This window comes from Chenopodium album, chromosome 1, assembly GCF_948465745.1.
Source record: "Chenopodium album chromosome 1, dcCheAlbu1.1, whole genome shotgun sequence".
In the NCBI taxonomy this organism is placed as follows: domain Eukaryota; kingdom Viridiplantae; phylum Streptophyta; class Magnoliopsida; order Caryophyllales; family Amaranthaceae; genus Chenopodium; species Chenopodium album.
In genome coordinates, this window is record NC_137834.1 from 83,735,073 (window position 1) to 83,759,574 (window position 24,502).

A 24,502-nucleotide genomic window follows, 5' to 3' on the forward strand; every position below is an offset into this window, starting at 1 on the left:
GTATTCATGTTATGCACAAATTTGCAACTTGGCCAATTTCATGAATATCTTGTGTATGGAGTATTGACCCATTTATTGGTAGTTGTAACAACTAATTATACCAAAATTAATACTTTGTATTAAGTTTACGAACTAATAATAAGAACTACTAAACAATGACACTGATGGATTTGTAGTCCCAATCGCTATTTTCTCTCTTCCCTTATGCTTGTCAACCGGTGCACGAAACCTTTCTAATTTTCTTTTCTATGGACTTCCCCGTTCCTTCTGTGTGTGTGCGCGCGCCTTTTGGTGTGGACATGTTACATTTACCTCTAGTATCACAACGTATGGTGGATATATTCATAAACTAGTTGTACCTAGTTTCTTAGAAAATTTTGGAAGGGTTTATATGAGTTTTGTACAATTGTACGTAGTCTTTCAACTCCTTACTCTTCTAACTACTTGTTGCCTTGCTTTGATGGTGACGAGTAGGACGTTATTACGGAGTAGATGACAACATTATGGAAGAATTATGTCAAATAACTACCAATGTCGTCATGTGACAACATAATGTCATGATTTCAACCTTATAAAATATCAAGAATATCAATTATATGCAAACAAATGTATTAAATCGATCAAGAGGCCAATACAAATGAAACAAGAATTGAAGTTCTAAAAAAAGGAGACGCTCAAGATTGTTCTAACTATCGAGGAATTAAGCTTATGAGCCATACTATGAAGTTGTGGGAAAGGGTGATTGAACAAAGGTTGAGGGCATGCACAAGCATTTCAGATAACCAATTTGGTTTTATGCCTGGGAGATCTACTATGGAGGCAATCCATTTGATAAGACAAATGATGGAGTTTTATAGGGTAAAGAAGAAAGATCTTCATATGGTCTTTATTGATTTAGAGAAGGCATATGACAAGGTGCCAAGAGAGATACTTTGGTGGGCAATGTTGAAGAAAGGTATCCCACGAAGGTATGTAGACCTAGTTAAGGATATGTATCGGGATGTGTCAACAAATGTGAGGACATGCGGAGGGTTGACAAAAGATTTCCCTATTACAATCGGATTGCATCAAGGGTCTGCATTAAGCCCTTTTCTTTTTGCAACGGTTCTAGATGAATTAACTAGACCAATTCAAGATGAGGTTCCATGGTGTATGCTGTTCGCAGATGATATCGTTTTGGTGGATGAGACTAAGGATGGGGTTAATGTCAAGTTGGAGCAATGGAGGCAAAGGTTGGAATCTAGAGGGTTTAAGCTAAGTCGGAGTAAGACTGAATATTTGGTATGTCGTTTTGGCACTCAGAGGGGGACAAGCAATGAAGTGGTGAGTTTGGATGGAAAGGATTTGACCATGAGTGAATGTTTTAAGTACCTAGGGTCGATCATCCAGAAGAATGGTGACATTGATCAAGACGTGACCCACAGGATTAAGTCAGGGTGGCTTAAATGGAGAGCGGCCACGGGAGTGTTATGCGACCGCAGCATTCCCTTAAAGTTGAAGGGAAAATTCTACAGGACTGCCATAAGACCAGTGTTGCTCTATGGTACAGAATGTTGGGCTTCTAAGAAAGAGCATATTAAAAAGATGGAGGTTACGGAAATGCGCATGTTAAGGTGGATGTGTGGAAACACTTTAAGAGATAGAATCAGAAATGAGGTTATTCGCAAGAAAGTAGGTGTGGCGGGCATTGTAGATAAATTAAGGGAAAATCGTCTGCGTTGGTTTGGACATGTAAGACGGAGACCCGAGGGTGCACCGGTGCGAAGAGTGGAAGAGTGGGACCATGGAGGGATTAAACGAGGAAGAGGGAGACCAAAGATGACTTGGTTGGAAGGAGTGAGGAAGGATATGAAGTGCATGGATTTACGTGAGGATGAAGTTTTGGATCGTAAGGGATGGAGGAGAAAGATTTATGTTGATGACTACACGGAATAATCAAATTTGGTTCATGTTAGCCGACCCCACTTTTGGGATTAAGGCTTTGATTGATTGATTGATTGATTGATACACCCCAGAGGAGTGAAAACTGAGAACACAGGATGTAATTAGCTTAATTTGCATTATTAAGATTGCTAATTATCTCTTGTGTTCTCAGGTCACCCCTTTGGGAAATATCTTGTTCTTCAATATTATTATTATTATTATTATTCAATATTCATACATTCAATATTCATACATTCAATTGCTAAAGGTATGAGTTTCTCTTGTTGTTTTGTCTATTTGTAAAATGTAAGTAATGTTTATAGACTATAACACTGCTATGTGTGACAAACAGGTCATTTGACAAAGAGTGTCGAAATCAATTCAATTTTGATATTCCTGAAACCTTTTGTATTGCATGGTTCTTTATGTAGTGAGAAGACAAAGGGTAGAGGGAAAAACAAAATTTTCATAAACAAAGAGGAGAAGAACCGTGGTAATTTTGGAGTGAAATTTTTTTCTCACCAAATATAGGAAGAGGCGCCAAAAAAGTCAAAATATGGAAAACATAAAACTAACAAAAGTTCTTGAGTCTTAACGAAAGGTTAATGACAAAGATATAGTTGATTACCAAACTGTTTTTTAATGGGTACCTTGCATAATATTGAAAACAGTGGAGACTATTTTAAAAAGTTATTTTTACAAAAGCACTATTTGGAAACATCCAAAGGTATCAATTTGAAAATTAGGATTGAGTTTGATTATGTAGATTGGATTAGGTCAAATTTTAAACTTAAGTCATACTAAGTATTAAATTATTATATTCATGCGAATCACAATTGAAATATTAGGTAGGATATTTTTCGAGTTGATTTCGAATTAAAAAGATCGGGTCAGGTTTTGACGATAAGATTATTGAGTATTAGGTCAAATTTTAAACCTTAGCGAGTTAATCTCAGTCCACATTCTACATTGTACAGTACCAAAAGTACAAAAAAAAGAAGAGGAAACTGACATAGTGATCTTCAATTGAAAATGGAGATGGAGACAGACGCTTCAAATGACACAGAAATCACCTCAACCCAACTCTTCAAAGCCGCCGAATCCGGCGACGCTTCCCTCTTCAATTCTCTCTCCAAAACCCAACTCTCCAAATTTCTCTCTCTTCAAAACGACGACGCTCGCTCGCTCCTCCATGTCGCCGCTTCCTCTGCACATTCCAAGGTTGCATTTTTCAATTCTTCAATTTTGATTTCTGTTTTTTAGGGTTTTGTTGGTTTAATCAACTTCAATTTTTCTGGGTTTTATTTAGGTGGTTGAAATTCTAGCTGAAGCTGATTCAACAGGGAAAGTGATTAATAACAAGGATGAAGAAGGGTGGGCCCCAATTCATTCTGCTTCTAGTATTGGAAATCTTGACATTCTCCAAATTCTCCTTACTAAAGGTTTGTGATTTCCTTTGTAAATTCAGTGGAATTAACCTGGGTTTAATTTTATTTTAGGATTCTTGTCATTTACCCTTCAAATTTTAGCAAGGTTTTGGGTTGATTGAATTAAGGGTGTAATGGGGTTGGTTGTTGAACTTTTAGATTGGTTTATAATTTGAAATACTTCGTATTTTTAGTTCTTAATAATATATACAAGTACTCATATTTGTATTGTGATTGTATGTTAACAAGCATTTGTAGTGATATGTTTAACTCGAGGGCGGAGGCACTATGTGTTTGGCATTGTAGATTTGCTTGAATGCTGGGTTTATCCAGTAATTGCACTTGGTTTTGGGGTGCATAAAAACTGAATGATTCTAAATATATATGTCGGTATGAGGTCCGACACACTGTTGTTTAGAAAGAGTGTTTTGAACTGCATTCCTGTTGTCACTGGCAAGATGCATGCTGCATGTCGCTGATATTAATGTTGTTGTATACTTGTTTTAGTGTTAGTTTCTGTCTGATGAAGTGATGATGATAAGTTTGGGCTCAATTGATTGATGACGATGGAGTAAGTTTATGAAATGATAAGTGATACTTTAGGCTCCATTGTTTCAATAGAAATTCATTTTTCCCATGGAAAACAATTTCAAGGAAAAACATAATTATAGAAATAGTTTTCATTTGTTTCTTTACAAGATAAATTATAGATGAAGGGGAAAAATGTGAGTGGAAGAGAGAAGATGGATGGGAGGAGAGGAAAGGGATATTAGTTGTGAGAAAAATGTGGCAATCTATCATTTTTAAAAGGAGGATGTTTTTTACTCTTGGAAAATCTATTTTTCACACTTGAGAAGATTATAATAAAATGTTTTTCGCCAAAACAAAAGCAACCTTAGTGAATGAAGTTATTTTGTAGCAAGAAAATCATAATATTTGGTTCTTAAGGTTTTGTAGTTGACCACCGTTTGCGGTGTGATCCCTTGATTCCATCTCTCTACTTTCTATGTTTTGAATATCATAGTAATATTTTTAAATTGACACTCATATATAATTATATTGTCATGCGATGAGTGGGCTTTGAATCAATTTAGTTATCTAATATAATATACTGATATGTCCTAGATCTCTGGACAACACCTTTCAATATTTTCAGTCTAGATGGCATTGTCATAGAATTAAAAAGCCTCCAAGGAAACTACTGAAAAGGCAAGGGGTGTTGATGTGCTGTGTCTGTACTTCTGTGGTAGGACCATAGGGTAGTAGTTGTACATTAAGAGAAAGTTCTCTGAGTGATGCAACAGGTGAGAGAGTGGCTTTAGTTTCCCTTGTTCCTATGTCCTTGGTCCATCATAAGAAAATTAAAAGTTAGAAATAGGTTTATACAATTGGAAAAATGAGGATTGTTAATGAGCAAAATGAAAAAGAATTTAAACTGTCTTTGGTTTCAAATCTCTTGCTAATAGGATCAGCTTGTGGGCAAATGCAGAGGTTGTAAATTGGCAATTAGAGTAAATTATATACTAACTTTCCTTCCTCATGTTTGTGTGTCGATTTCTTGTCTTTTGAGGTACTAAGTACAAAAGAAAACATGCGTATATGAGTTAATGAAGCACGACTGGTATTGATCAAATATATAGATGCTGAATGCTAGGAGTAACCGACCTTTGTTCAAGGCATAGGAAGTGAAGTTGATGTGGTCAAGGCCTACTCATAACATCAACAGTTGAAAGAAGGAACCAGGAGGGTTTCACCAATGACAGAAATGCAGCAAAATTAGGTTGTAGGTCAGTTATGTTTAGGTTGTCCCATGAGGAGTAAATGGGTCAATAATTTGGAGTCAACGTTGAAGTACAGTGAGGTCTTGGTTATTCTTTTTACTGGAGGAATTAGGGGCCCCTGATGCATGACTAGGGAAAGAAATATGATGATGTAATGACAAGCAAGGGATGCTGGTGGGCATTGGTTAGGTTAAAACAACCTGTGAGGATAGATGTTTTCATGGAACTTAACATCTATAAAGGCAAAAGATTGTTTTGTGACTTTTGTCAGCAGATTGAGCAATTTAAACCCCTTTAGTGTTTGAATTATCCAAAAGGCACAACTTTGGTGAGAATTTATCTTTTTTTTAGTTCTTAGGACCTTCACGTGTGAGGGGGAGTGTTATTCCTTATGTTATTGACATGCGAGCTGGAGAATTGGAAAAAGATTTTTAACCTTATAAGCTCTAGGAGCTACTCTGCCCAATGCTAATTAGTTTTGGGATGGAACCTGTTTTGGCGTTTAAGTCGGTCCAAATTTTAAACTTGTCATTTTGTGCGACTTCATAAAAAGCAATCAAAGATAAGATCGCTGTTAATTAAAACATTTACAGTATTGGGTAGAGATGAGATTACAAGACCAAAGAGCCCTATTTATTCTGTTTTGAATACTTGATTGACCTAAAAAGCATTTCGAGGTGTTTGAGGACGTTACACTTATTTCCTTTTTCCTATATCCAATGTCGTATCTTTTTTTACCAACATCTGGATTTGTTGGATTTAATTATCATAATCATTGTTATTTTTGCTGTTGTTGTTTATTGTTTTTCAGGGTGTGTTCTATTTACCCGATTTTTACTTCTTACCTGAAATTATTAGAAATTATTGTAGTTGTAAATTAAACATGGATAATCCTTATCAAAACTTATCCGAACTTGTTTTCCCCGAAAAAAGTGGAAATAAGGTGAACAAATGAGGCCTTGTGTATAAAATAGTTACGTAGTACTCCCTCCATTCCTTTATTAGAAGCCTATTTCTAATATTTATTTCTCACATAATAAAGAGAAATAGGCTTTTAATTTAGGGACGGAATTAATATGAATTATTAGTTTATTTTATAAACACACAAAAATTAGTCGAATTAATATTTTTTGAATCTAGTCATTCTAGTGATTTTTTACAGCATGATATGAGTGTATAATATGTGGTTTTGATCCTTCTAATAAAATTTCCTGGCTCCACCCCTGTGGACAGGAGCTGATGTTAACTTGAAAAATGATGGTGGTCGAACTGCTCTTCACTATGCTGCTAGCAAGGGATGGGTGAAGGTTGCTGAGTTGTTGCTTGCCCATGGTGCAAACATCAATGCTAAGGACAAGGTTCATTGTCAAAATAACTTTTTATAGAGAAAAGAAACATTTTATTTTTTTTCAACTTTATTGTAATTTTTGATCTAAATACTCCTGTTGCACATTGTGGCTAATGCGGCTCAAGAGTTTGTTTTAGGTTGGATGCACACCACTGCATCGTGCAGCTAGCACAGGGAACTCAGAGTTGTGTGAACTCCTCATTGAAGAAGGAGCAGAGATTGATGCCCTTGACAGAGCTGATCAAACTCCTCTAATGACTGCTGTCATTTGTGAAGACAGACAGGTAATTTTTAGATGACTAGCTCTTTGTGATGTCTTCTTACCAGCCTTAGCTATGTGATTCTTTTTCTTTCCATATTCTTTCTTGGGTCTTCCCTTCAAAATATCACTAATAAACGAAAATTTAAAGAGGGTTAAGTTGGGTGGTTTTTCTCCTCAAAAATAAAGTTGGGTGGTTTTCATCTTGGTCTGCCACTTTGAAAATTGGCCCTGTTGCTGCTCTTGTGATTAAGATATCTGAGATGATTGACAGCAAACATCTTCCAATAAGAATTTGTTGTTACATTGTCCACCCGTCTCATAGTTCATGTTTATAATTTTCAAATGCACCCTATATAATCACTGTGTACAATTTTTTCTTCTCTCCATTACTTGAATAGTAAGGACATATTAGGATATCATATATTCATATACCCTATATATTAGAATGGTAACGGCTAGTATATATACCAACCAATATCAAACAGAGGAAGTTGATTCTATTCAGAATTAAATTAGTAAGATTTACTGCCACTGTCCAGTCTGCAATTAAGTTTTCGACGATGTGACCAATATGAACTCTGTTATTCTTTTTTAAACTTTGCTGTCAGTCAAAATTGCAGCAAATTACCTTGATAATTTTCTTTCCACTATTGCTACACGCCTACACCTAAAACTCTGTTCTTGTTATCACACTTAACTTTCTAACTGCATTTACCGGTTTCAAAAACAGCACTTCATTGCTATCAGCAGTATGTACCTCACCTGTTGCAAGGAACTTGGCTTCATAATCTGATTTCTGGAATTGATTTGGTGACAGGTTGCACTTCTTCTAGTAAGACATGGAGCCGATGTAGATATTGAAGACAAAGAAGGTTATACAGTCTTAGGTCGCGCTCCTAAGGATCTTAGGGATGCTATTATTGATGCTGCAAAAGCCATGATGGAAGGCTAAACCAGAAGATGATGTGGTTACAAACTTGACAAGAGATACCCCCTCCTAAGTGGTTATGGCATGCTAAGGTCATGCGTTCATATCTTCCTTGTTGAGCCTATATACTGATGTAAATGGTGTTGGAAATTCAAAGGCAGTCCTAATACTTGTTAAGACTTCCAATTTTTTGATCAGCTTAACTTCAACATCATTTACGGAATAACATGTTTTGCTGTTACTGGTACACAATACTAACATTTTAATGAATCCACTTCTATCAGCAGATTGCATTAAAACCTTGACTGTACAGAAGGGAGTAAACCAAGTTTTCACTTGAACTTCAGAGGTAAGCATTTGCAGTGTTGTATCAGTCAAGTGGTTTTGAAATATTCAAGCATTGTCAAATCGATTTCATCTTCAAGAAGGAAGCTTTTTCATATTAAGGGAGTTGATATTATTTCTTTTGTTGTGATTCCATTGTATTCTGCTTGGCAATTACCGTGGAATAGATGAAGATGCATATTCCTCCATCGAATAAACGAGTGTAAAAAAGAGTTTGCCCTTACGTTTGACAATTGTCTCATCTTTGGTAGACACAAGTTCTTACAATTTATAACCCTCTAGGTTTGTTTTTTTTTTTTTTTTTTTTTTTTAAACACTCTACTCCTCTAGTTTGAGCGCTATACTACGTATTTGTAAATGCAAATATAGTAATGAATCCGCTCTTTGAACACTCAACAACTTGATTCCACAAAATTAGAATCTCCTTGTTGAATGACTTTTTTTCCTCGGGATAGAAGGGTCAATATAATTGATGTTATATGAAGAAAATAATCGATAACTCAATTTGTGGTTTAGTGCTGTACCAAGGAAAGCTATCAATTCGATTAGCAGTTTATCTGGGAAAATCGTGCATAAAATTCAGTCATGGTAGATAAATAGTCATCCATTAACCCACTGATTGAATTAGAGGTTTATTAAATTAAGAAACACCAATTAAATTAGTTTTTTAGTTTAATATATCACTTTTATTTTTTTTTTAAACAAGTGTAATGATTCAACGATTTTTTAGTCTTATTTAATAATGATTCACTTAGCTTCCTTTGGGGAAAAAAAAAAGGATTCACTTGTTAGCTTGGACAATATGAGATTGTAAAATCAAAAGATGCATTTGGAATTTTTAAATTATCTAGGAAAATCATTTTTTTTATCTAGCGAAATAAATCCTTCAGCAAGATTTTAAATCTTGAATGATTGGATTTTTAATGAAAAAATCATCTGCATCCTACATAATCCATTCATCCAATATTAATTGATATATAGGATTCCAGTCTTTTTTAGTGTTCCTTATATAGAGCAAGTTCATTTTTAAGAAGTGTAATTGATTAATTTAAAAGGAAGAGGGAGAAAGCAAGTAGGGCATCAAATGAGAAAATATACCAAATAACGCAATTGAGTAATATCAAGGGGCATTCTATAAAAACAATAGACAAAAAATACTAGTTTATCAATATGATAAACAAAATTTGTTTATCAAATGGTAAAATTGTAAATAAATCAACAATTTTTTTATTAAATTTGGGTCCTATTCTGTTCACTTCTTTCTACTTATTTCAGGGTTAATAAGTTAAAAAAAAAAAAAAAAAAATGTTAAGTGCAGATAAGTTGTGATAAAGTTTAATCAGGATTATCCAAGTTTAATTTATAACTAAAATAAGTTTTAATAAGGACTAATATGTTCAGATAAGTTCAGATAAGTAAAAATCATTTTAACAGAACGCAATCTTGGGTTCCACTGTTAATATATTTATGAAAATAATATGATAATTAAACTTTTATATTGTTTTATTTACCATTTTGATTAACCGGAACTTTTCTAAAATCAGAAATTATGTCCACATATAAGACAAACAAAAATGAAAAGAGGGAATAGCAACTAACGGGCCTAATGCCTTTGAAAAGGCGAGACAATCAAAACTAATGCCAACCGCTTGTTTTTGTTCTCTTGTTATCTTTTCTCTACTCTCTTTGTAAGAGAGGAAGTTTGAAAGGAAGAAGAAAGAAGGTGAGAAACTCCCCTACTTTCCAATGATTTCTTCATCTTTACACTCCTCTTTTCATGGCTCTTCTCTTCAACTTCCTCTTTCCAATCAATACCCAAAAAAATTCCAATCTACAATTTTCATTTCCCAAATTAAATCTCAAAAAAACTTAGTGTCCAATTATGTTAACAATCCTCCTACTCCTAAACTCACCCAACAAGGAATGCAAAAATATTGTGTTCCTTTAGCTATTTCATTAGTCCTTTGTTGGTCTAATCCAGGTAATCTCATTTCTAATTTTCTTTCATTTTTATTATTTGATGAATTTGGGATTTTACTGATTTTTTTTTTTTTTTTTTTGGTGAAATTATGTAGCTCAAGCAGGGTTCTTGTCAGGCTCTACTGGAATTGAATCTATTCCAGGTCCTGAACTTCCCAAGGTTGAATTCCTAGATCGCTTTAATGGTATGTAGTCCATAAACTCGTACTACTCTAGTCCGGATTTTATCCTCATGTCACGTGTTACTAGAATAATTTGAACTAGCAATGTGACAACTAAACTAACTGTGATTGCGCTGTTTGGTTACTTTGATGATACCTGCAGAAGAGAACCAAAAGAAGTACGCTGAAAATGATGAGAGAATCAAGTCATCCCCAATTATCAAAGAGCTACTTGAACGGTCCAAAAAGAATAAGGAAAAGTAAATTTCTAATACCCTTACAAAGTTTATAACATCATGTTTATTATATGCTACGGTAGGATATTCTTGTTATGTTATTGAAATCACTCGGCTTTGTTCAAAATTAATTGTCACGTTGATAACATGTTATTTGCATCGATAATGTGACAACTGAATTTGGTTATGGTAAAATTGACAGGAACAAACAAGAAATATTGGACAAGTATTGCTTACGAGGAGCAGAGTGGGGAGTTGGAGATTGCTCTACTGAAGGAATGACAGCAGAGGAAAGAGATACTTTCATAGAAACGCTCAAGCAGAAGATTGGCACCAAATGATTTTTCATTTTTTTTTTTTAAGAAAAAAAAAAAAAAAATCTTTTTGTAAGCCATTAATTAGGTAGATCATGATCCATGTACACAAGTTATTAAAGTTTTACTCTTGTTTGATCTCATTTGAAATTTTGAATCTAATTTTCATGAAAGTATTCTTATAAAACTACTTTGTTTTAACTTATACAATTATACTACATACATATAATTTTATAGAGTATCTTTATTATAAAAGGAAAATAATAGACGTAATACGTCCTATTAAGAAAATACCGTATTATCAACTTTCCATGAAAAAATATTTTAAAAACCATTAATTAATATAGACATGTAGACATTTGGCTAGGTAATCATGGAGTTTCCCAGAACAACCTCATCGATTCAATGCTCCCCTAGTTTTAGGGCGTATTCTACATGATGATGTTGTCGGGGTGGCTTTGCCACGACTTGTATATATATATATATATATATATATATATATATATATATATATATATATATATATATATATATATATATATATATATATATATATATATATATATATATATATATATATACTAGTTTAAGTCCCGTGCAATGCACGGTTTTTACTTAGCATATTTATAAATTATAATGTTAATTTAACAATAATTAAAAATTAATATTTTTAGTTGAAACAATACTTGATTTTCTTTTCCATTGAATTTTATATTATATTGATATCAAAAGTTATTTAAAAAAAAAGAAGCAATATTTAATGATTATAGGGTAACAATCCCGGTTGGAGCAAAAAATCTTTCAAAGGAAAAAAAATATATGATGTAGAATGATATGAACTATGGAAAACTGGAGTTTTACATTATTCCTATATTCCTTATATTACCTTATATGTAGTATATGTTTGTTTGATATAGAAAAATACCTATTACAAAATATTATATGTCAAAATATTTTCATTGATTGAATGCATATAGAATATACTTTATATATAGTTGTCAAATTGAAAGTTAAATATTATAGGATATTATAAAATAATATTCATAAATATTGTTAAAAAAATAAAAGTAAAAGTGGCGGGAATTTTTTTAATCAAAACATAACAAATGTCATATCAGATTCGCCTTTAGTATTATGTTATTGATGATTATTGATGATATAGACATTTGACTTTAATGCTATTCTAACCACAATATTTTACGAATTTACGAAGTACTCGGATATATTTATATGCATGTAGTTGCACTATGAGGGAAACATTAAATTTAATACTAGGTGTTTTGAGAGGTAGGTACAAGTGATAAAACTTGATGCGTAGATATATATTCAAGAGTGAGTATTACAGAGACTTTCAATTTTGGGGTAACGAACTAAGGTGACTTTCACTCATGGTTAGGGAAAAACCTTAAAATTGCAACCAAAAATCAGGGAGGAAGCAAACTCTAAAATTGAAGATCAAAACACATATAAGTATACAACATGCTCCGTAGTTGGTGTATCTTGAAGGATATTCTAAGAGGGTCACTATCCAGTACTCACTAATGATTAAGTTGTTACTCATACAAGTTCTAGAATTTCAATCATACACATGATCGACCTGGATGTAAAATTACACCCTCTCACATTCTACACACAAAGGAAGAATACGTGAGAAATAGTTATAAAATAAACATTGTATTGTAAGCCATCATGAAACTCTCTAAATCTTGCTAACATAAAGATTATAAAGCCAAAGGCTCATGAATACTTCAATATTTCATGAAGTAATGTAAAAGTCTCGTTATTAAACAGTATAGAATACAGTCTACCCCCTCCCCTCCCCTCCCTCCCCCCCCCCCCCCCCAAAAAAAAAAAAATCAAAATCAAAATCAAAATTCCCATGAATTATAAGAATTAGTCATTTACCGTAGTGTCACTAGACGCACTTCTGTAATTAATTAGTTATTAATCCTAAATATAACCCTATTACTTATAAAATATTGCGTCATAATGATTAGCTTTGAGTGAAAGGTCAGAGATTCAAATTCCAATCTTTCTATATTTCAGCAAGATCCGCCATTAAGTACCACAATACGTCAATACCTAAGTGATAGAGAATCGAACACTCAACCTTTGTGATGCGATGCTATTTGATCCTCCTACGAGGCTAAAGAAGCTAGGCTGGCAAACAAAAAGAAAAACAAATGGAATAAGCCAATATCCAAGTCAAAATACCCAGAATAATTGCAAACGAAAAAAGAAAGGAAAAAAAGACGTCTTCAATCATATGTCGGGTTCTGGTACAAGTTGATCCTTTCAAGCTCATCGATAATTCTCCAAACTCATCTTCGCCCACCTTTCTTCCTCTTTCTCCATCTCCCTCTTTCTCTCTCCAGGTATTTTTCTGTTCTACCCACTTCTTTTAATTATGAATTTGTTAATTTTTCATCACTTTACTTCATTATTTTCAATTCTTTCTTAATCACAACAATTTTCAGGTTATATGGTTGCAAAAAGTGTTAATCTTGCTTGTTATTTATCCCTCATGTTTGATTGTGATTCTTCCCTTCTTTCTATTTTTAATTTGGGTTTTTTCTGTGGTTTTTGGGGAAATTTTGGTATACCATTGCTGACATGATATTTTCTGCAATCGATTATTTAATCATTCTTATTTGGGTTTTGTTTCAGTTTTGTTCTAAGTCTAGATTTAATTTAAATATGCGAAATTAACTGTTTATGTGCTGTTGAATTATGGATCTGTATTGGGTCATTGTCCTTTTTCATGGAAGTTTAATTGTTGATTTCTGCAATGCTGAAGAAACCCTTTTCATGATTATGTATTTGGTGGGCAGGAAAATGAGGTGTTAGTTAATGAGGGTTTGAGTTAGAGGAGCCCAGGAAAGCTTTGTTGAGTAATTGGGGAAACATGTATAGATCAATGCCTACTGAACCCACTAGGGATGGGTCACCAGCTGATACGGTAGATTCTGTTGTGACTTTGGATCAAGTTCCTCGGTGGAGCGATACTGAGGTTCGTTGGTCTTCAGAACACCAAGGTGATGACTCGGTTTATCCTAGTTCTCATTTCCCTGATCCTCTTGCATCAGCTTCTACTTCAGAGAATGGAAGTAATGGAATGGTGTCTAGATTTCCTGTTGACCATGAGATTAACTCGAAGGTTTATCTATGGAGGGGAAATCCTTGGAATATTGAAGTAGATGATGTTGTTAACTCCACGAACGAGGTAACTTACTATCATACTTTTGCTGTGTTTCTCTTTGCCTGTATTGCATGCATAAATTTCTGTACAGGCAATACTTTATACGAAGTAAAATGTAAAATGACATGATTAACTTCATTATTATCTTGTTTTTGGCGTCAGTAAGATGGCTTAAATAATTATATGGATAATTACATATTATATGGATAATTACATTTACATTTGGACCTGGAATATGATCATGGTGTACAAATGAGGCAGCATTTTTTATTTGAATACTTAAGCGAGCAGTAGAATGCAATGGGGTCACTTGTGATTTAAGTCACTTTGCTGCTTTTGCTTGTGTATGGTATTTTTTCAAGTCTAGATTATAAAGGGATTACTGTTTTAGGTAAATATCGCTCTTGAGGTGAATGTATGTATGAATGCTTTTTTCCTGTATTGTCTTTTACAAAATAGCCTGGTTTATGGACAGAATATGGATGAAGCACATAGCAGTCCTGGTTTACATGCTGCTGCTGGTCCTGGCCTGGCTGAAGAATGTGCTACACTGGTAGGCCTTTCCACTCCAAGTCTGGATCAAGTTTCTCTTTCAATTGATATAAGTGTCAGTTTAATGTAGAGGCTCATTACCTTTGGCGTCATTTACATCTCCCTTCATTTCCAAGTATTTTTGCAGGTCAAACTTAGAGTATAAATTAATTTCAAATTTTAATGTTTACAAAAAAAGATAAAAAAAAAATAGATAAAAAGATTATTCAAATACTAAAACTTGACTTCTATAAATTAGGATGGAGGGATATTCTCTTTAATGTTCATTGTTTGATTGTTTCTTGTCTGTGGTTGATACTACCTAATGATCTGCTAGTCTGCTATCAATCTTATTGGTGTAGCTACCCATGTACTTGGTTTGGGGAATATTTGTACAAAGGTCGGAGTTGAAATTAATATGGCCTTGTCTTTGGCAGGGTGGGTGCAGAACTGGGATGGCGAAGATGACAGGTGCTCATGAGCTTCCAGCTAGGTAGGTTTAACATAAATATTTTAATTTGATATTTATGATAAATCTTGTTTCATGATTAACGTGTAGAAGCAATGCTTTCTATTGTCCTGGAATTTCAGAGCAGTTTTTCAAGCACTAAATATAATTCTGTTTTGATATTTTTAAATGTTTCAGTCCATCTGTTCATCATTCTGTTGCATTTGATGTTTACACTAATTGAGCCAAAACTTATGTCATGCTTGATTGTATGCAATTGGTAGATCAAGGCTGTGTAAGTAACATGTTATTCATATCTGGGAGAGAAAAGTAAAGATTAATGAATATAAGGATATCTAATTTGGAAGCTCTCTATTCATGTAATTCTAGATTCTAGACATGTCGGTGCATTTTCATCTGTTGACTCTATGACTTTTTTTTTTAATCAATTTTCTTCCCCTCATTTGATGTTTTCTTTTCTTTTTATCAGACTGACTTGTGTCCATTAATATTCTTAGGAAGGTAATTCATACTGTTGGCCCTAAGTATGCAGTCAAATATCACACAGCCGCAGAGAATGCTCTTAGCCATTGCTATCGATCATGCCTTGAGCTGCTTATAGAAAATGGGCTTCGAAGGTTTAAGAGTGTATGCTTGTTTTAATTTACTTCTGTGTTTTTTTTTTTTTGCTGTTGTATAAATTTGTATATTTTTGCTTGTGCAGCATAGCAATGGGTTGCATTTATACAGAGTCAAAAAACTATCCTCGTGAACCTGCAGCACATGTGGCCATCAGTAAGATGTTTCAAATTTTCTTTTCTTGCATTTTAGAAAAAGTGACTTCCTTGATGAGCTCCTATGAAAATGTAATACTGCTAAAATAATAGAACTATATAAGGCTTTCAGACAAAGTGGCAACCAATGTTTTTGCCAATTTGCCTTACCATTGTTCAATTTTATGGGATTGGTGGTCTAACATTCTTGTTATATGTGAAGATGAGTAGCTCTTGATCTTCCAACCTCCTTATAGCATTTAATGTCATATTGACTCATCATTTCACCTCTTGTACCTTTGTTATAATGGCTACCTTAGAAAATATAATTACTAATATATGGAACTATGTAAGGCCTTCACACAAATGTGCCTTACTTTGCTCACTTCTATGGGTTTGGTACGCTAAAACTTGTTATATGTCAAGCTGATTAGCTCGTGAACTTCCAACCTCCTATGGGTTCAATGACACATTGGCACTTGGACTCTTCATTTCACTTCTAGTACCCTTGTCATATTCTGGACACTCTAACATGGGTATGGGTACTTGATGCAGACCAAGAATATGGACAGAAAATTAAAAATATAGCTGTGTCACTTGAATTCATACCCTAGTTTGACATGGGTATGTGTCATAGATGCAAATATTCTAAGTGGATTGTTCTCTTATTGTCAGTTCTGTGAAAAAAACTGGTCAAAACATTTTTCTGAGTACTGCTTTTATTTAATAGGGACTGTAAGACGATTTCTCGAGAAACAGAAGGACAAAATTACTGCCATTGTATTTTGCACTACCACATCAACTGACACGGAGATATATAAAAGGTAAAGCACTTCTTTTTATAACCCTTTATTTTTTTTTTTTATTCATACAAGTAAACTTAAATACTGGATGCTTCTAATTGATTTCTGTAGTTTATGTCCTTATATGTGAATTGTTTGCATGTGCTTTTTATGTTTAGACTACTTCCTCTCTACTTCCCTCGTGATAAACATGAAGAAGAGGTTGCTATATCAAAACTTCCTGCTGATGTTGGGGACGAGAATGGTGAAACTGTTATAGATGAGCGTAAAATCAGAATAAAGCCACTTCCAAATGCTAAGAAGACAGAGCCCAAACCTTCTCAAGTTTCAAATGAAATTACTCTAAATGAGGTTGGATTGGCTAGAAGGTTAGTTTCTCTAAAGTCTATGTTTTATAATCCTACATTTGTTACCTTTTCAATTTTATTTTTACTACAGTGCGTATATAAAACAATGTGAAACACCAGTTCTTACTTTTGGAAGGCCAGGGTTCCTTTAAGGTGAGAGCCTTTTGTGTGGACTTGGGCAGTGAGTGGAGTTAATTTCAATGATGTTATCCGAAGGATAGACCAAGGATGGCTATTTACTGTGTATGTCATGATATGTCATGCCTATAGCAGGTTTTGCATTAATGTCTTTATTATGAGATGGCATTTAATACTCTAAGTAGGGGAGTAAATGAGCCGAGCCGAGTATTACCTTGTTCATGTTCAAGTTCATTTAACTTAGGTGAGTTCGAGCACGATCCCGAGCTTTTGAGCGAGCTCAAATTTCTGTTCAAGCTCGGCTCATTTAGTACACTGTACACTATATGTTCACGAACGGTTCGTGAACAACTCGTTTATTTAACAAGTCTTTCATGAACGAACTTAATAATAATCGAGTTTCTCCAATAAATGAGCTTTGTACTTTTGATATTTGAAAATTTCAAAATTAGCATAATAATTGAATCTTAATTAAATTTAATAACTAAATTAACAATTGTAAATAAACCAATGATTCATGAACATAGATAAACGAGTAAATCATGAACATAAAAAAACTAGTTGTTCATGAACTTATCTGAACGAGCATATCTATGTTTGTGTTCAAGCTCATTTATTAAACGAGCTTCAAAATTTGTTAAAGTTCGGTTCATTTATTAAATAAACGTACGTGAACGAGCTTCAACCGAGCCCGAACACGAGTAGTTTATTGATCGGCTTGGTTCATTTACACCCCTAACTCTGAGGAGGCTTTAGGTGAGTGTGGGAAGTCCTGGGTTTTCCTTTATAGTTTATACTATTTGGAGTTGCTGCAGATTCATTCTGTGGGTTTTGGAAAGGTTTAGGAGAAGGTGTTATGCCGGAATTGTTTATGGCTATTCTGTGGTGCTTACTGGGCATCTTTGTGGGCCAAGTTGGCTGGGGCTTTTAAGTTTTGAGCTTTTGACAGTATTTTGTTGGGGAAGGCGGGAAAGTAAAAGGAACTGGGTTAATCTGTAATAAATTTTCTGATGTCTGAGGACATCTTTTCCTCCTTCACACTTTGTGACTTGGGTAACCTCTGTTCGCCTTTCATCTATTATATAATATAATAGAATTGACTATAACTGTCAAACTTTAGACAATTTCATGACTTGCCCTTTAAATTTTGAAGGACTTAATTTTATATTGGGCCTAATTAAGTTTTTTTACACAACCTGACAGGAATCCCTCCTATTTGGATACTTACTTGGATCCTGCATTTATGTCACTAATTAAGGATCCAGATCAAAGACGAAAGGAGCAGTGGGAAAAGGCTGCTCAAGCTCAAAGTGGATGGAATTGTGCAAAAATGCTTGGATATGGAAACCTTGGTGGCCCTCCACTATCTGCTGCTGAAGAATATTCTCTCCATTCAAGATACCTTGCTAAAGCTAATTCTACAAACCTTTCTGAGATTGCAGAAATGAAAATTGTGTAAGCATTACTATGCCTCTCCCCACCCCCAACAATTAAATGCTGCTATTTACTCAGCCTTTCTAGGGAAAAAATACAGTGTTAGAGAAAATTTTCAGCTTCTGTCTTGATTTTTTGCTCTGACTTGGACTAAAGGTATATTTTGACCTTGGTAGATTGGGGATCCACTTAATTTAAGTTATGCTACTGGTTTTCTTCAGATATCGTGGTGGGGTTGATAGTGAAGGACGTCCAGTTATGGTAGTAGTTGGAGCTCATTTCTTGTTGCGGTGCCTTGATCTTGAGCGTTTTATCATGTATGTAGTGAAGGTATAGTACTTTTTTCTTTGATGATATTTCTTCATGATATGGACGTAATGAGTATGTGGTTTCTTATAATAACATATGCTCATGATTGTTTTTTAGGAGTTCGAGCCTATAGGTCAGAAGCCGTATTCTATTGTCTACTTCCACTCTGCTGCCTCTTTACAGCCGTAAGGATTATGTCTCTTTAAAAGTTTGTATGAGATGCTGTTTACTTTTAATGATTGTCATTGATGTCCTGTGTTCATGTGCCTGAAATCTAACATTTCTAAGCTTGTGTATATTACATATTTCGCATGTATAACAAGTCAATTTATGTCTTTAACTTTTATTATCTGTTCTTCTGGGTGTACAGTCAACCAGACTTAGGGTGGATGAGAAGATTACAGCAAATTCTTGGCCGCAAACACCAGCGAAATCTGCATGTATGCTACTGGATGACTTCAATCTTACAAGATAATCTATTGCCTTACCTGATATTTGTTACTAAAAAAAAGAGATCAATTTAACTTATGGTTTTGTTTGATTTGATTGATATAGGCGATATATGTACTACATCCAACATTTGGATTGAAAGCAGCCATATTTGCCTTACAAATGTTCGTGGATAATATGGTATGCATCCATCATATTTTATCATTGTTTAATGGGTTGTTTTTTTTTTTTCTCACTTCCCAGCCACCAAATTCTTCATTCTTTATAATGCATTAACGTGATTGGCTAGGTCTGGAAGAAAGTTGTATATGTTGATCGACTACTACAGCTGTTCAGATACGTCCCTCGTGAGCAGCTAACCATCCCTGATTTTGTTTTCCAGTTGAGTATACACTTTCACCCCCTTTGTTCTTTGAACATACACTCATCTGTATTTTGCAGTCTCCAATTTGCACTTTGATCATAATTATCATTAGTTTCATTTTATGAAAATCCACATTAAAACAAATTTAACTAGATGACTCATGATTATGTCTTTTCTTTATATAAATTACGTAAATGTTTATATATTAATGGTGATGGGTTAAGCAGGCATGATCTGGAAGTGAACGGAGGGAAAGGTCTTATTGTAGATCCCAGAACAAAGTATGTGTATCAACGACCTTAAGCTAGAGATTGACGGTCTGTGCAGTTAGGGACTGTATTCTTTATTTTCTTCTTTGGACCATAAGTTTGAATTTTCACTACATCATAATTTTTTTTTCTTTCATTGAGATAGAATTTATCATCAATCTTGTATACTAGATCCACATCTTTCTCTTTAGTTTTTTCTCTGCTTGATTTTTTCTGTTCTATGTTTAGTATAGCTATCCAAGATATATCTTGATGTAATAAGATGATAAGAATAAATTTTTCATTTTATTCAGTGTATATATTTTGGTCTTAATTGTAAATTTGTAACATAGAAAGGTTTTTAACTACACTAATGGGCGTCGTCTCATTCTATCGTACAATTTCTTATGACGATTCATGTTAGCCGATCCCAAATCATTTTGGGACTAAGGCTTTTGTTGTTGGCGTTGTCTCATCCTATCTGCTTACATTTATTTCCTTTTATATTGGAATGTCATAGTTAAAGCCACAACTTCAACCATATTTACCCACAATTTTAAATTAGTAAAAAAAAAAAGTATATATTGACTCGTGGGAGATCAATGAAATCTTAACTGAATGTTTTTTAGTTGGTGAGAATTTTAACACTACTGAATGTTTTTCACATTTATTAAGATTTTGCAGGGAAATATAAAAGGACTTGACTAAAGTAAAATGTAAATTTGTGAGGCTTGAGTAGAATAAAGAATTTCAAATTAGGTAAACTTCTGATGGGAAAAGTGATTAAGATAAAGACTTGAATAGAAATGGTTGATCATGGAGAAGACACTTTTTGAAGTATACCTTTGTAAAATCTGCTAACTGATTACACATAATAAGCGACCTAGCATGTTTATCTGATTGCTTTGATTACCATCTAAAAAAAAAAGAAGAGTATGACTCAATGAAAAAGCTTAATTATTGTATGGGTATGGTCCTTGAAGTACCAAGGATGTGCTTCAAATAATCCGTACTACTATGCTTAAGCTAAACATTTTACAATTTAAAAAGCTTAGCTTAAACACGACTTTGACTACAATTTATAATTTCGACGACATGACACAACACGTAATTTTTGAGCTGAGCTGTGGACTAAGCCTAGCTAGCCCCAAAACCCGGCATGAGGCACGGCCCGGCACCATCTTTAGCTATATGGACGTACTCGTATTAGTTGCCTTCAAACCAACAGGCAACAATCGATTTGCCGCCAATGCCAACAACCAAAACCTTAAGAAGTCCCAATTAGAAAATGGCGGCAGCAATTTCTTCCCCCAAATTAGAATCATCTTCTTCAAATCATCATGAATCAATCATTTTCCCATTTTCTGAAGCAAATTCCTGCTTTCATCACCAAATACCCTCATCAATGGCGGGCAATTTCTCTCTCTTCCTTCCCATTTCTCAATCCTCCTCCCAAGGAGTACCACACTTCCCAGCAATCTAAAGCTTCGTTGCTCTCCATTTCTTCAAACCCAGCTTACCTTCTTCTGGGTACCTGCAAAAATCATTCTTCTCTCCAAAAAGTTCATGCTTTACTCATTGTTCATGGTGTAGTTGATAATCTTCTTTGCCTCACTAAATTGGTGAGTTTGTATGGTTCATTTGGGTATTTGAGGATTGCCCGTAAGGTGTTCGATAAAATTCCTAACCCAGATCTTTATTCTTTCAAAGTAATGATTAGATGGTATTTTTTGAATGAATTGCATCTTGAAACAATTATGTGCTACAGGTGTTTGAGGAAATGCCTCAGAGAGACTGATGATATTGTATTCTCTATTGTGTTGAAGGCTTGTTGTGAGTTGAGGGATGTCAGTGAGGGGAGGAAGGTGCATTGCCATATTGTCAAGGCAGGGAGTCCTGATAGTTTTGTGCTTACTAGTTTGGTGGATGTGTATGCTAAATGTGGGGAGATTGATTCTGCTCGGGGAGTTTTCGAAGAGATAGAGGATAGAAATGTCGTTTCATGGACTTCGTTAATCACGGGGTATGTGCAGAATGATTGTTCTGAAGAGGGTTTGATTTTGTTTAATAGGATGAGGGAAAGCCTTGTTGATGCAAATCAGTTTACATTGGGGAGCTTACTGACAGGTTGTGGGAAGTTAGGAGCTTTGCATCAAGGGAAGTGGCTTCATGGGTATTTGCTCAAAGCTGGGATCAATCTGAATTCCTTTCTGGCTACCGCGCTTCTAGACATGTATGTCAAAAGTGGGAGCATTAAAGATGCTCGTTCTGTATTTGACGAGTTCTGTTCTACCGATGATCTAATCTCTTGGACCGCTATGATAGTTGGGCACACTCAATGCGGCCAGCCTAATGAGGCCCTGAAGTTATTTGCAGACAAGAGGCGAGCTAGAATTTTTCCTAATTCCATGACCATAGCTAGTGTACTTTCAGCTTGTTCTCAACTCGGAGATCTGAGTATGGGCAGGTCGGTTCACTGCCTTGCAACTTTGCAAGGTTTAGAAGATGTTGATGTCAAACATGCCCTCATTGACATGTATGCAAAATGCAACCTGATGAGAGATTCTCGGTATATCTTTGATTCAATACACAACAAGAGTGTGATTGCTTGGAATTCAATGATTTCAGGTTACGCCCAAAATGGGTATGCTCTTGAAGCCCTTAAACTCTTTCATCAAATGACTTTAGAATCTATGTCTCCAGATACAGTGACTTTGGTCAGCGTAATCTCTGCTTGTGCTTCTATAAATGCTGTTAAAGTTGGTTCTTCTTTACATGCTTTATTAATCAGGGAAGGTTTGTCATCTGTTAACACCTATGTTGGCACGGCACTTCTAAATTTTTATGCCAAGTGTGGTGATGTGATATGTGCACGGAAGGTTTTTGATGAGATGGGAGTAAAGAATGAAGTAACTTGGAGTTCTATGATTAGGGGTTATGGGATGCATGGTGATGGCGAGGAGTCTGTTACACTGTTCAACAATATGTTAAAGGAAGATGTGGAACTTAATGATGTCCATGTTACTGTTCTTTTATCAGCATGTAGTCACTCAGGAAATGTCGGTGAAGGATGGAAATATTTCACTTCTATCTGTAGGGAGCATAACTTTGTGCCCTCCATGAAACATTATGCATGTATGGTAGACATATTAGCTCGTGCAGGAAAATTAGAGGAAGCTGCAGACATCATGGAGAATATGCCTATTTGTCCAGATATCACTGTCCTAGGAGCATTTGTTCATGGATGCAGCCTTCATTCCCAGTTTGAACTGGGAGAGATTGCAGCACGAAGAATGCTAGACATGCATCCTAACGAAGCTTGTTACTATGTGCTTTTGTATAAGTTGTATGCTTCAGATGGAAGATGGGACAAGGCAGATGAGATCAGAGATTTAATGAAGGAAAGAGGGTTGAGCAAGTCACCTGGTTGGAGCTCCTCAGAGATGGAAAGTTTTAACCAGCTTCCTTCCTTGCAATTATCTTCTACTAGGTAATCGCTCAAGACAGAAGATAGTAATATCTTCCGTGTCACTGACTGAGTAAAAGATCAAAAAAAAAATCTGTGGTGATTATCTCTGGAGCTTCCTTGCCTATAATTATCAACGAAAGCAGCTGCATGGAGTAAGAGTAGAAAAAAAGGTTTTGCATTCTGGATCTGTGGACTGTGGCAAAGCCACCTAAAAAGACTTAACTTTCAAGAATGACTGAGATGGCTTGGTGGCTATGATGCACAAATTTGTCAGCTGGAAACAAAATGTTCTCTCTTCAAAGATGATAGTGGTTTTATAAGCTGATCTCTGTGAAAGAGCGAATTTTTGGGGGTATTGAGCTGGTGAATACTGACTATAATACAGCTAATTTTGTTCTACCTGCAGATGTTTACGAAATACTGTATCTGACATGAAATATATAGAGTTCCTCCACATTGTAATTATGTAAATGTGTTATATGCAAATGGGGTTTGCCCAACGCTTATTATACTTGATCATCTAGTAGCTAGTTCATCATATAAGAGAATTGCAATTTTAGCTAGTGGAGTGAGGTTTCTGTGCAGTATCCAGACCACTGAATTACTAGAATGAGAGAGGAAGTAAAAATTAGTGACCATTGTACTCATCATTGAAAACTCTCTTCCCATTCTTACTTTAATTAGACCGTAAATACCAATTCTTTCTTGAGCTTTTTTTTTTCATCTAATTTTCACTAAACTGAAATTTACTCCGCCTTTTATTTTCACTCCCTCCGTCTGTGGATGAATGCAAGACACAACTCAAGAAAAAGAAGAAAGATATTTTTTTTTTTTTTTCTAAAATTTAACTTGCAAAAGTAAATTATGACAATCCAAAAAGGAAAATGGACCTAGTAAATGGGATGAAGGCATTGAATAAATTACTTTATCCGTTAAAACTTTCTTCTTATATGGCGTGTTCGGCATTAGCGTTCGAGTAGCTTTTAGGTAGCATTTAACAAAAAAATGTGAGTGTTTGGCAAAGTAGTGGTTACGGTAAATTTTAGTGGTGGAGTTAGTTTTCATGAAAAGTTATAATATTAGCTTTTGAAACTTTTGAGGTACCTGTTGAAAATTTAATCTATAGTTTTAAAAATAAAATATTAATTTTTACATGTAATAGCTAGTCAACCACTATCTACACAGCGTACAGCTACCTCCACAGCTAACAGTTACGTACCTTCATAACTATATTTTGCCGAACATGCCTCCTGACTTTCATGTTAGGAATGCACACTTTTGACT

The 24,502-nt window shown here is 34.7% G+C and overlaps 3 protein-coding genes and 1 pseudogene across 4 annotated transcripts; all 4 read left to right on the forward strand.

The window, feature by feature from the left end:
• The first annotated feature begins 2,903 nt into the window (after positions 1-2,903).
• On the forward strand, positions 2,904-8,299 carry LOC145621886 (uncharacterized). Of its 2 annotated transcripts, XR_014108748.1 has the most exons (6): positions 2,904-3,144; positions 3,233-3,365; positions 6,365-6,489; positions 6,617-6,763; positions 7,559-7,761; positions 7,957-8,299. XR_014108748.1 is itself a non-coding variant. In XM_081676368.1 (5 exons), exons 1-5 carry the CDS (start codon positions 2,956-2,958, stop codon positions 7,691-7,693), a joined length of 729 nt encoding a protein of 242 aa, XP_081532494.1. In that variant the 5' UTR covers positions 2,904-2,955; the 3' UTR covers positions 7,694-7,915. The 2 variants fall into 2 exon arrangements, 1 of the variants encoding a protein (XP_081532494.1); XM_081676368.1 differs by lacking the exon at positions 7,957-8,299 and having other exon boundaries at positions 7,559-7,915.
• Positions 8,300-9,630: 1,331 nt separating this feature from the next.
• LOC145622091 (uncharacterized) lies at positions 9,631-10,892 on the forward strand. Its single transcript, XM_081676387.1, has 4 exons — positions 9,631-9,995; positions 10,090-10,179; positions 10,319-10,415; positions 10,594-10,892. Exons 1-4 carry the CDS (start codon positions 9,761-9,763, stop codon positions 10,730-10,732), a joined length of 561 nt encoding a protein of 186 aa, XP_081532513.1. The 5' UTR covers positions 9,631-9,760; the 3' UTR covers positions 10,733-10,892.
• A 1,961-nt stretch (positions 10,893-12,853) lies between these two features.
• Positions 12,854-20,083, forward strand: LOC145559158 (uncharacterized). Its single transcript, XM_081620589.1, has 15 exons — positions 12,854-13,080; positions 13,537-13,928; positions 14,380-14,457; positions 14,873-14,928; positions 15,402-15,521; positions 15,608-15,678; positions 16,387-16,480; positions 16,618-16,827; positions 18,148-18,399; positions 18,600-18,708; positions 18,805-18,872; positions 19,058-19,127; positions 19,243-19,317; positions 19,427-19,518; positions 19,729-20,083. Exons 2-15 carry the CDS (start codon positions 13,611-13,613, stop codon positions 19,802-19,804), a joined length of 1,689 nt encoding a protein of 562 aa, XP_081476715.1. The 5' UTR covers positions 12,854-13,080; positions 13,537-13,610; the 3' UTR covers positions 19,805-20,083.
• An 857-nt stretch (positions 20,084-20,940) lies between these two features.
• LOC145637165 (pentatricopeptide repeat-containing protein At2g03380, mitochondrial pseudogene) lies at positions 20,941-23,756 on the forward strand (annotated as a pseudogene).
• Positions 23,757-24,502: the final 746 nt, after the last annotated feature.